Source organism: Eulemur rufifrons, chromosome 15, assembly GCF_041146395.1.
Source record: "Eulemur rufifrons isolate Redbay chromosome 15, OSU_ERuf_1, whole genome shotgun sequence".
NCBI lineage: Eukaryota > Metazoa > Chordata > Mammalia > Primates > Lemuridae > Eulemur > Eulemur rufifrons.
In genome coordinates, this window is record NC_090997.1 from 72,065,228 (window position 1) to 72,078,656 (window position 13,429).

Genomic DNA, 13,429 nt, shown 5'->3' on the forward strand with positions numbered 1-13,429 from the left:
TTTCAGAAGAGTAGAGAATTTCTCCAATCTAGGACAAATCCATGGTTGGAGAAGCAGTTGCTGCTTGGCTGCTTACTGACTTTCCTGAAGCCCTGCCCCATCTGCTGTAGGGTCAGAGAACTCTTACCACCCAAAGAAATCAACGCACAGTACGTTTCCTTCTCCCTCCTGCTTTCCTACCCCAAAGTCAGTCAGTCTGTAGATTCTGTCGCTTTTTAAATATGTGGTTGTACCCAGGCATTTTATTCAGTTCTTACTGTCATAAAATTCAATACCTTGTGACTAAGCTATTGTAAGCATCTCAGCCTCCTAGTTGGTATAGTCAGTATCATTTGGGGAAAAAGCATTACTTTTTCCATGTCTTGACGATGCAATTACCCTTGACCTGGAAGACTCTCCTGTCTTCTCCTGTTTTTCAGATGTAATGTCACAGGGGGAAGCAGAAGTACCACTACTCCTGCTCTATTATTTCTTGTCTTCCATGATGACACCAGTCAATACTGATGACCCTTTCCACTGGACACTTGTGGCACTTATAATAAAACCTCTCACTGACAATAACCCAATTAAAATAGCATAATAAAAGCAATAGCACATTGTCTGAAATAATGAAGCCAGTTGAAAATCTATCAATTTCTTTTCATTTATTTTCTACCTTACTATATGCTACAATATGCTTAATTTATCATTTTAGGTGTATTCCCTATTTCCTCTCCTTGGGATAGGTTCATATTAAATACTTCCTTGCAATAATCCAGCATTGTGCTTTATTTACAAACACGTTTCATAAATGTAAGATAGAAAAGATTGTATTTGCTTAAGAGTCAAAGAACGTATAAAAGGTGTTCAAGTATAAATATTAAATTTAAAAACTATATTTTAATAATCAAAAGGTGAAACAATGAAAAATTTTGATACTTTTCCAACTTTTTTATTAACTAGCATGAAGACAAAAGAGATAAAATAAAAAAATATCTATACCCTGAAAGGGCTACTTAATTTATCACTTCAAAGAAACAATTACAGTAGGAAATAATTCCCAACTTATTCCAGGGAATTGAGTCAACAAAAAGTTAATGTCTATTAAGACTTGGAAAGATACCTGTATAGATTTACAAACTGCAAATGTGCAGAACTGTATCTGTTTGTTCTTTCGTCTTTCTTTAAGGGGATAAACAGCCAAACTAATTTGATTTTTCCAGATTTGCAAATTTTATAATGGATTGAAATCCTGAGGGAGCTAACAACAGATGGATGATTGTGTTATTCTAATTTCAACTACCTTAGGGTTTAGAAGGCTGTCATTTTTAAAAAGACAATCAATTTCTCATTTCAAGAAACCTGAAAAAACATAGAATATATCTATCCAAGGTTTGCTTCAAAACATTTTATATCAAAACATTCTAAGTTAAAGTAAATAGAGTTAAATATTTTAATAGAAAACCATTGTTCCACCAGCCAAAAAATACATGATAAAGGATGAGGATACCTAAAGCCTTGGGAAGAAAACAATACTAGCAACAAGCTCACCATATCACAATAATAAGTAGTAAACAATCAAAGAAAGCCACTTTACTTTTGGCTTTATTATAAGATTCTGTAGATAGCTGTTCAGCTGCAGCCTTTAAGAAATTTAAATTCACATTCAAAGTTTATCTGCCTAGATAATATATTCAACAAAGTCGACATCTGAGATCTCACTCAGCATAATTTAGGAATATAACAGAGGGCAGAAAATACATACACACTGAGAGCAATCAGTTTCGTTGAGTTTTTAGCTAATATATACAACATAATTTTAATTTTAGATTATCTATAGAAAGTATGACCCCATAGAACAATGTGCCAAAGGAGGCTGTAGAAATTAGAGATTATACTTAAGATAAAAGAAATACCCACTTTGGTCATGCAAATTCCATGATTATCACTTCTTACTCATTTCTTCTGTTACTCCTAGACTTGATCATTACGTGTATGTTTTTCATAAATTTTTAGGTTCATTCATAAGGTTATAATTTTCTTCACAAATGCTTTTCTTCAAAATTTATTTACAATTTCTGTTTTTGCCCTCTGTGCCTAAGTTTCCTCATTTTAAATATAATTATGCTTACTCCAGAGACAATTATAGGGCTGAATGATACACTGTATATCAAGTATCTCAACATACTATCTAATTTATAAGAGGTATTCAATAGATATCATTTCCTTCACCTACCTTAATTTTTGTTTAATGCTATCCTTTATTTTATTCTCATTTGTTTTCATTATTTTATTAACTTATTTATCCTGTTGCCAAATTTGCCTTAGACGTCACTATGTATAAATAATTAGGTATAGGTAGATACCTATACCTAATTTCCTACGTATTCGGAAACATCAACATATTTAGAGTTGCTATAGAAATACATTTGTGAGAATGCAGGTGCTTATATAACAGCACGTATATTTAATCAAATGTCATATTAAACATACAAAGGCATTTGAGACCCACACAAAGGCATTTGAGACCCAATGGAACAACTTTAGCCATATACAATATAGTAACTATCAAAATGGTAGTTTAAATATATATATTCACTTCTACTTAGGAGTGAGAGGGAAGGTGACATTCTAGCTGAAACTTTACAGTTGAATTGGACACTATAATGTCAGTGTCATGAAGAGAGAAACATCCATCTAGAAGGAACAATAAGAGCAAAGGTTCAGTGGGATAAATGCATAGGATGTACTGGACAGTGACAGGTAACAAGGCTAGAAAGACAGGCTAGGCCAAATTGGAAGCATATATAACACTTTTAAGTTTTTCTTTTTATGCAAATATGACTTACATAGTATCTGCTTGAATACATAACACATATTTGAATGATGGTTTCTTTAACAAATGGAGAAGTCATATCAGTCTAACAAGGAAGAGGAGCAATTACCCTTGATGATGGACTATTATGAGTCTATGCTACTCTCTACTTACTTCACTGTCTCTTCATTCACTGCCGCCCCTTAAGTATTGGATACTCCCCTTCGGAAACTTTCAGTTCTGCACTGTATTTCATCCTTTACACACTTACTAGAATAATCTTTGTAAGGTACAGATGAATCAAGTAAAGTTTCTGCTCATAAATCTTAAGAGGTTTACTCTATTGACTATTAAGATAAACTCATTGACATCGTTTATAAAGCCCTCCTCTATTCTTTTATCCATTCTTTCATTTGGCAAATATTTCCTGAAATTATTATTCTAAGTGCACAGGGTACAATGATGGGTAAAACACAAAAACTACCCTATATGAGTTTATAGCAATGTAGAAAATTAGACATTAAATTAGAATATGAGCAAAATTACAATGAGATGTGCTATTTGCTTTACATACCAAACTGATGATTTGAACAGTATTAATTCTTCCAATCCATGAGCATGGTATATCTTTCCATGTTTTTGTGTCCTCTTCAATTCCTTTCATCAGTGTTTTATAGTTTTCCTTGTAGAGATCTTTCACCGTTTTGGTTAAATTTATTCCTAGTTTTTTTTTGTTTGTTGGTTTGTTTGTTTGTTTTTGTAGCTATTGTAAATGTGACTTTCTTGATTTCTTTTTCAGATTGATCACTCTTAGCATAAATAAATGCTTATTTTTTGGTGATTTTGTGTAATACCTTAAATTTTACTAAATTCATTTATCAGTTCTAATGGTTTTATGGTGGAAACTTTAGGTTTGTCTAAATATAAGATCATGTCTGTAAATAAGGATACTATGACCTCTTATGACCTTTTCCTTTCCAATTTGGATGCCCTTGATCACTTTTCTTGTCTAACTGCTCTAAGATTTTCCATACTATGTTGAATAGAAGTGGTGAAAGTGGGCATCCTTGTCTTTTTCCAAATCTTAATGGAAAGGCTTTAAATTTTTCCCCATTGAGTATGATCAGCTGTGGGTTTTTCATATATGGCCTTTATCATGTTGAGATATTATCCTTCTATAGCCAATTTTTTAAGAATTTTTATCATGAAAGGATGTCAAATTTTATTGAATCCTTTTTCAGCCTCTATTGAAAGGCTCATATGATTTTTTGTCCTTGAATCTACTGATGTGATGTATGACATTTATTGATTTACATATGTTAAAATATCCTTGCATCCTTGGGATGAATCCCACTTTATCATGGTCAATGATCTTTTAAATGTGCTGTCAAATTCAGTTTGCTAGTATTTTGTTGAGGATTTCTGCATCTATGTTCATCAGGAATGTTGGCTTATGGTTTTCTTTTCTTATAGTGTAAATCTTTCTTATTTCTCTTTCTACTCATATCATACTCAGTATGCTTATTGAATTTTTCTCTTTTCTCCCTCTTAAAAAAATATTCTCTGCTAGTGCCTTAACTGGGCCTATTCAAATCTAAAGCCAGAGCTATTGTAGTAACTTTTAAAATGGTATCCTAGCAGAGATTGCTCATTTTTATTCCAGAGATATTGACCTGTAGTTTTATTTTTTGGTTGTGTCCTTGTCTGGTTTTGGTATTAGGGTAATGCTGTTCTCACAGAATGAGTTTGGAAGTATTCCCTATTTTATTTTTTGAAATAATTTGAGAAGAACTGGTACTAGATTTTCTATAAATGTTTGTTAGAATTTAGCAATGAATCCATCAGGTCCCGGGCTTTTCTTTGATGGTAGACTTTTTATAACTGCTTCAATCTCATTACTTGTAATTGGTCTCTTTAGATTTTCTGTTTCTCCATGGTCCAATTTTGGTAGGCTGCATGTGTCCAGGAATTAATCTATTTATTTTAGGTTTAACAGTATAGTTGTTCATAGTAGTCTCTAATGATCCCTTGTATGTCTGTGGTACCAGTTGTAATTTTTCCTTTTTCATCTCTGATTTTATTTATTTGGGTTTTATCTCTTTTTTTCTTAGTCTAGCTAAAGGTCTATCTATTTTATCATTTCAAAAAACCAAATTTTTGACTGGGCATGGTGGCTCAACGCCTGTAATCCTAGCATTCTCAGAGGCTGAGACAGGAGGATCACTTGAGCTCAGGAGTTCGAGACCAGCCTGAGCAAGAGTGAGACACCATCTCTACTAAAAATAGAAAAAAATTAGCCAGGTGTGGTGGCACATGCCTATAGTCCCAGCTGCTGGGAAGCTGAGGCAGGAGGATCGCTTGAGCCCAGGAGTTTGAGGTTGCTGTGAACTAGGCTGACCCCATGGCACTCTAGCCTGGGCAACAGAGCGAGACTCTAAAAAAAAAAAAAAAAAAAAACAAACAAACAAACAAAAAAAACAACAAATTTTCATTTTCATTGATCTTTTATATTTTTTATTAAGTCCTGATTTTGTTTACTTCTACTCTGGTCTTTATTCTTTCTTTCTACCAATACTGGGTTTGGTTTGTTGTTGCTTTTCTAGTTCCTTGAGGTGAATTATTAGGTTGTTTATATGAAGTCTTTCTATTTTTTTGGTGAGGTCGTATTTCTCTGAATGTTCTTGATGCTTGTGGATGTGTGATGACGTCTGGGTTGAGGGATTAGGTGTTTACTTTAGTTTTTACAGTCCGGCTTTGTTTGTGCCTGTCCTTCTTGAGAGGGCTTTCCACAGATTCCATGTAGATGGAGTGTAGAGTTCCCTAAGCCTATGACCACTTTAGCTATCTCAGCACTAGAGGATAGTCTAAGCCCAGGGTTGCCATGAATATCACAAGGACTCCAAGGTTGACATGGCTTTCTTGCCCCAGTGGACATGGGGAAGACCGAAGGAGAATAATGGGACTGTGTGAGAATGCTGGCCAGAGACTTGAATGCAGATGGCTGTCCCAGTGGCCAGATGGGTCTGCCTTCCAGGAGACAGGTGGGATGAGTCCCTGACTGCAGTGAGACAAGCTGCAGTTGATACTGTGCTCGGCCTCCTTGGGATCTGTTGTGGGAAGGAGGATAGTGGGCCTGTTTCATTGGCTCAGAGAGGTGCACATCATCCAGCAGGTTCCTGCACAAGCCAGGAAGTTCCTCAACTGCAATAGGAGGGGCTGTAGCTGAGACTGAGCCTCTAAGTGTCTGCTGTGGGATGGAGCCTGGTGTGCCTATCAAGTTGGTTCAGACAGGCACGTCTCCCAGCAGGTTCCTGCACAGACTGGATAGTTCCTTAACTGTATGAGGAGGGGCTGGGGCCAATACTGGGCTCCCTTGGGATCTTCTGTGGGACAGATGCAGGGAAGCCCAGTCTCAGCTCAGAGGAGGACACAGTACCCAGCAAGTTCCTGCACATTTTAAATAGTTCCCTGGCTCCAGTGGGAGGGGCCAGAGCTGAGACTAGGCCTACTTGGGATCTGCTAGTATGCCTGTCACGTTGGCTCAGACAGGTGTGTCTCCCCCATGGAACATGAGTTTTAGGGGTTCTGTGGCACATCCAGGTGACATTTACCTATTAGGGAGCTAGAAATGTGAAAATGAAGCTTATAGAAGATCACTGAGTAGAAGATATAAATTCTGAAGTCATCAATATACGATAGGTAGATAAGATAGTATGAGCAGATGAGATCACTAGAAGATAATGGATAAAATCAGAATAGTAAAAGTGCATTAAGGAAAGTAACTATTAGTGGATAAGACAGGTAAAAGAGCTCAAGGATGAGTCCAGAGTTATAAGAAAACCCATATATTTGCAAGGAGAAGAGATTTAAGATATCTGGAACATATATAGCACCAAGTGAAATATTTTTGTGATGGGAATACTATGCATATTTGTAACTTAATTACGCATCTCCTTGAAATATTACCTATTTGCATATTGAGTATTTTTCAAACTTCAAAATGTTTAAAATGTACCTGTATATTCCACTGAGGGGAAGTAGCATTCAGAAGGGCTTTCCGTGAGATGAAGCACAAATTTTTCAAGTAATTCTACTAAAGCTGTAATAAATAAGAGAATAATTAGGATATTAAAGGTCAAGAGTAATACATGACAATGCATTTTTAAATCACAAACTAGTAGATAAAAGTCATCTGAACTTTTTCACAGTTATTTCTAAGGGGATCCATTCAAAATGCATACTGTTTTAGTATTCATAACAATGTTCCCAATTTAAATTAAATTTTAATAGCTTAGCAGAGAACCTATTCAATGTAAAACTGAAAAAGAATCATCTGTTATCTTTAGATCCTCTAAGGATTATTTCAGAGTTTGCTAAATGATTTCAAAACAGGAAGAAAAGTATCACTAATTATGCTGTAATAGCTTACTATCATTCTTCTCACATAACAGAGGAAAGAACTAGTGAATACCAAGACCAGGATCAATGCATAGCTCATGTTCCATTCAAAACCAGGACCCATTATGTGTTTTATATACTATGCAACTGATGGTATCTATTCAAGGCAACCAGATCAAAAGTAAGTTTGCCCTGTCTGGCTTAGAAATGACAAAATGACTTTCTAGGCTGGTTTGATAATGCCACTATGGTTGCATATATTACCCTTGAAATGGATATAACCAGGTGCATTATAATTAATATGCAACCAAAAGTTTTTTTCCCACTGAAAAGAAATATATCTGTAGAGTCTCTGATATGTTTTAACATACAGCAAGTAAGCTTTAGTAACCTTTCAAAATTGTGCCCTGCTTACATTCAGGATGTTATCCTATATTAACTGAATGAACCCTATTTCACATCCAAGTGCATTTTAAATATATAATTCTTGAAAAAAATTAGTGTTTAACATGTGAAAATTTCAAAATCAAAGAGGAATAACAATGCTTTTCAACAATTGTAGCTGACAAGCTATATCATACTTTAATGGCTTAAGATAAAAATGAAATGTTTTTATTCATTGAACTATATTCATATCATGCTTTCAAAGTGAAATGAGTATTAAAAAAATGAGGGCATAATAGTCAAGGGTCACAAAGGACACCAGTATTATAGATTATTTAAGTTTATAGTTGCTTAGACCAATTCTATTTTCACATGAATAAGTGCAAATTTTACCATACTGACAAAAAACTTTCAAAGATCTTTCTTCTATGAATACATATATAAATAACTGCTCTCAGGTGAGAGCTTTTAACTTCTATGTGTATACCCTTCTTTGTTAAATTAAATCATTTAATTTTGTTTTGAGATATTAATAAATTTTACAAAGAGATCAATGTCTTGATGAGGTTCAGATATAATCATTCTTGATAAGAATAATCTAAGATGTGAAATATACATTAGTAACAAAGATTAGACAGAAAGAAAATTTTACATAGAAATGTCTACTTAAAACTCTAATGTAACTATTCTCATTTTAGCAGAATCATGCTTGCTATATGCTGTCTATTCAAGTAACATGCTTTAGTAAATGGGAAAAAACACTATGTTGTTAAGCAATTGTTTGAATCCTATGCCTGAAATTGTGTTTAGCAGTCAGAAACATAGCTAAACACACTTCAGTGAATTAAGAAAATTCTTCACCACATCTGTGTAGGAGCTACACACAATATAATTTGAAACTTAAGAGTCACAGGGAATCCTCACTATTTTCTGGCAAGTACTAACCTTGAAACATGAAGTTATGTTATTAGATCAGTATATTTAGAGGCTGACAAACTAATTCTCTACTTTATGTGCAAAAATGACATCATTGAAGTACTTCAAGAGGTTCTGGATTTCTATTGATTCCAATATTCATTTTGCCCAGCAACCCTTCAGAACAGCACCATACATTTCCAGATATTTTGAGCAATAAGGTATAGTCATGGAAGAGTGCTAAAAACTGATTCATAAAAGGTAATTGAAACCATGACTCTAATCTCATAAGTGTGTCTTTCTAACTGTAAGTGTAGCTGAACTGCATAATTATGGAGTGGTTATTTATTTCAGTATAAACAGCAGCCTCACTCACTGTCAATTCACCGAAAATTCCATTATCTATAACTCAAGGAAATTCATGCCATAAAACAATTCTTAACCTTAAAAGCAATTTAACTCTAGGACATTATTATTCAGAAAGTAAACTATAGAATATTGTTTTGTCTAAAGTAGATTTTAAAATTTTAAATGACCAACCTGGAATTTCTATTAAGGATTTTAAATTATGAGCCTTCTTACCTTTAATTCTATCTATTTCCTGTGGTAGGAATATGCCATTTGTAGACTATAAAACGAAAATTTATAATATTTACATGTTAAAAAGAATACAGGTTTTCTGCTAAGAAAAAACTGAATGCAGACTATCCAAGGATACTTGGGTATAGACTCTTCTTTCTCTGTTGGCCTTGCCATCTGCTGTGGACTAAATGTCAATGTCTCCCCTGCGTGATAGTATCACCATTTTGGAAGTGATTAAGTGATGAGGGCTCTGCCCTTAAGAATGGAATTAGTGCCCTTATAAAAGAGGTTGCCCCTTTTTTCACATGTGAGGATGCAGTAAGAAGATGCCCTCTTTGAAGGAGAAAGTAAGCCCTCATCGGACCCTGGCATCTGCTGGCACCATAATCTTAGACTTCCTAGCCTCCAGAACTGTGAGAAATAAATTTTCATTGTTTACACATTACCCAGTCTAAGGTATTTTGTTATAGCAGCCTGAAGGACTAAGACATTAGCATAACAATAACTGGTGCTAAGACCAGGACAGCTCAGCATTTGAAAAGATTCAAATTTTCTGAATTCACTCTTTGATTTAAAAAAATTATGTATCACTGCTAGCATATCATGAGATCATATGACAGTTACGCTAACAGAGACCAATTTTTCTCCCAATCAATTCATCCTGCATGTAACCACCAGGTGTCTGTTCCCAGAACACTTGGCTTATTCAAGAACTTATCATGGTTCTCATCTCTCTACCCCATGAACTCCACTAATGAGTTGCAAGTACTTTATGCTTTTATTCCATTAAATTTTACCCACTTTTCTTATAAATTATTGTAAACATAGTCAGACTATTATTCTCAATGTTCTCAAGTCATTTATATTCATTCCTTTTCTCTACTTTTTAAAAAAGACTTTTTCATTTTATATAATTATAGATTCACAGTAAATTGCAAGGATTGTAAAGACATAAAGAACTTCCTTAGCCATTCTTTTAAGGTAGGTCTGCTGGTGACAAATTCTCAGGTTTCCTTCATATGAGAATGTCTTGATTGCCTCTTCATTACTGAAGACTATTTGCAATGGGTAGAGGATTTGGGTTGACGACTTGAATAATGTCATATCACTTCTTTCCTTCTGTCCTCAATCTTTTCTGATGAGAAACCCCCTGTCATTTTCATTTGCATTGCTTATCCCCTGCAAGTATCCCCTCTCTCACTCTCTTTCTCTCTCTCCCTTTCCAAGAGCCTTTCTCTTGGTCTTTAGTTTATAAAAGTCTGACCATATTGTGTCTGAGTGTGAGTTTTGGCGGTTTTTCCTGTTTAGGATTTGACTCAGCTTCTTAAATCCCCAGGTTTAGGTCCCTTGCCAAATTTGGAAGTTTTCAGCCATCATTTCTTCAAATACTTTTGTAGCCCAACCTCTCTTTCCAAGACTCCAGTGATAAAAATGTTAGATTTTTTTGTTGAGGCCCTGTCCCCACAGCCACCTCCAAGTCTATGTTCTCTCTGTTATTCATATTGGGTGATTTCCATTGTAATATCTTCAAGTTCACTTATCTTTTCTCTGTTCCATACATTCTATTGTTGAACCCATCCATTGAGTTTATTTCTGTTATTGCATTTTTCAGTTCTAAAATTTCCTTTGGGTTTTCTTTACATCCTATTATTTATTTGCCAACACTTTCTATTTTTAAATGTTTCATGTGTGAAACAGGTACATGTGTAGAGGAAGGAAGGGAAGAAAGAATTGTGGCCTTGTTACTATTGTGTGGTGGTCCTGGTTCTTTATTAGGCTTCCTCTGATACCACCCTAGCAGTGAGAGGCAGGAGTGCCTTGTTATAGCTAGGTGAGGATTGAAGGACAGGCTGTACCCTGAGCCTTGCTGGAAGGGTTTTCTGTGGGTATTTGGCTGGAGCAAAGTGGTCATGTTTTAGAAGTTTTCTGTCTTGCTAAGCAGCCCTTTTCCTGGTCATTTGGCTAAAGAAAGTAGGTTCTTATTGCCACCCCACTTCCCTGCACCTGTTGGCATTCTTAATAACTCAATCTAGAATATATGAGGCACAAAGAAAACCCAGGGAGCTCACCTCTAGCTCTCAAGGACCCTAGCCAGTTTGTCTTCTCTCATTCTTCCAGAGCCATCTTATGTTTTTCATACAATATTCAGGGGTTTTTAACCATAGATACAAGGAGGATAAGAAAAGAACATCTACTGCATCTTACAAAAGTAGAAGTTATCACTGTATCTCTTTAAAATTGTTTTATTATGTAGGCCCCTTAAATGCTGGATGTAAATTCCAGCATATAATTCAGACCACCAGACACAAACTTTTACTTTTTTTATTCTTAGCCTCTTTGAAGTTACCCTTTATTCTTAATATTGTTCACTATGAAATTGGTACTGAATTTTGGAGAATTATCTGATTGCATCAAGTACATTTGCTTTATAGCCCTAAGTAGATATTAGGTAAATTTAAGTTCATGGATATGCAACATTTTTAAGGCTACTATTTAAATATATTGGTTTAGCTGAAGCCCAGAGAAATTCAGAATGTGACAGAATAATTAGGAATTTTGCTGAATTTCTCTTTCCCATGGTAGGCTATGCCAACAAGAGGGAATATGAAAAAGTAGCTTTGGTAACAGAATCACATGATGTGCAGGTGCCATTGGGAGAATGCCCTTGAGGATGGACCCGTGGTGATATATGAGAATGCTCACAAAGGTGAATGGATGGGAGAAGAAAGGAATCGATGGCATTTGTCCTCTAGCATCAGCTATTGTATATCCTCCATCCTCCTTCTATGCTTCAGGCTTTTGTTCTCATCACTATCCCCTCCCATGCTTTCCTTAATGAACTTTAATGTCTTTGTTTCTATTTATACTGAGAAGACTATACCTCAGCTATATGCCCTTATCTTTCAAATAATTTAGTGCTTTGATATTAACAGATAAACTAAATTAAAGATTTTGCTCTCTTTATGGTGTATTCAAAGTGAAATGTGATAGTCGTCACTGGCTAGGACCCCAGGGAGTCAACTGAGATAAGCAAAGCGTTATAAGGAATCATATCCATAGAATCAAATGAGTAGATTTTAAAATTAAATTGTTGAAGTATGTTTAACAATAAAAGCTATACAGACAGTCCCTGACTTATGATGGTTCGACTTACGATTTTTCAACTTTATGATGGTTCAAAAGCAACATGCATTCAGAAGGAACCATACTTTGAGTACCTAATACAACTACTCTGTTTTTCACTTTTGATATAGAATTTAATAAATTACATGACATATTGAATACTTTTTTAAGAAATAGGTTTTACGTTAGGTGATTTTGCCCAACTACTGGAAAATATAGGTAAATATAAGCAAATATTCTAAGTACATTTAAAATAGGCTAGGGATGTTCAGTAGGTGAAGTGTATTAAATGCTTTTTCAACTTAGGATGGGTTTACTGGGACGTAACACCATTGTAAGTTGAGGACTATCTGTGCAATATCGCATTGAGTGAAATTACAAAAAAAAAAATAAAATAGTATGAGCTGAGCACAGTGGCTCATGCCTGTAATCCTAGCACTTTGGGAAGCTGAGGCAGGAGGACCACTTGAGGCCAGGAGTTCAAGACAAGCCTGGGCAACACAGTGAGATCCCATCTCTACAAAAAATAAACAAAAAAATTTTAAATAGCGTTGACTCATTTTTGTTAAACATAAAAGCAATGATAACCTCTAAAGTATAAAATTATAGTAAATGTGAGTTCTTCATTTTGCTTATTTATAATTTCTAATTTTCATAAAATGATCATATATTAGATAATAGCAGTGAAGTTGCTGAATGATGAATACTTGAATTAAAGTAGTGGCAGAGGATAAAAATGAAAAATAACAAATTAAAGACATATTTAGGAATAAAATCTGTAAGGCCTGTGACTGAGAGAATAAGAGTCATTCAGGATTAAAAGGGAAAAGTCAAGGAGTACTAGCTTTCTCCTTTCAGTGACTTGGTAGATGGTATTTATAACAATCAGAAAAGAGAGTATAACAGTAAGAATATACTTTATGTTCTCCATGGCATCTCATGCAGAAAAAATCTAAAATTTGGGAGGCAGCATTAAAATTCAAACAAGCAGGAGAATTGGATTAAAATTTAAACAAAGGAGAAAATATGATTAAGTTCTTTGGGCAAAATAAGAAGCTTAAATATAGCCAAAAGTAAATGAGAAATACAAAAACATATGGCTTTTTTTTTAAAAGAGGACTCTTATTGTTTTTATCTTGAGTAATTATGTGGAGCCATCTAATATGCATTGCTAGAGATTGCATTTTGCCCCTAACACTATTTTCTATCAAAAGAAACTAGAACCCCTCGGAA

At 34.7% G+C, this 13,429-nt stretch overlaps 1 protein-coding gene across 2 annotated transcripts in view; it reads right to left on the reverse strand.

The window, feature by feature from the left end:
• Positions 1–13,429, reverse strand: part of TBC1D32 (TBC1 domain family member 32) — a 183,862-nt gene that overhangs the window by 29,755 nt on the left and 140,678 nt on the right. For both annotated transcript variants that reach the window (XM_069488273.1, XM_069488271.1), the window contains one exon: positions 6,810–6,893. In XM_069488273.1, coding sequence (XP_069344374.1) covers positions 6,810–6,893 — 84 coding nt within the window. The remainder of the gene's footprint in view (positions 1–6,809; positions 6,894–13,429) is intronic.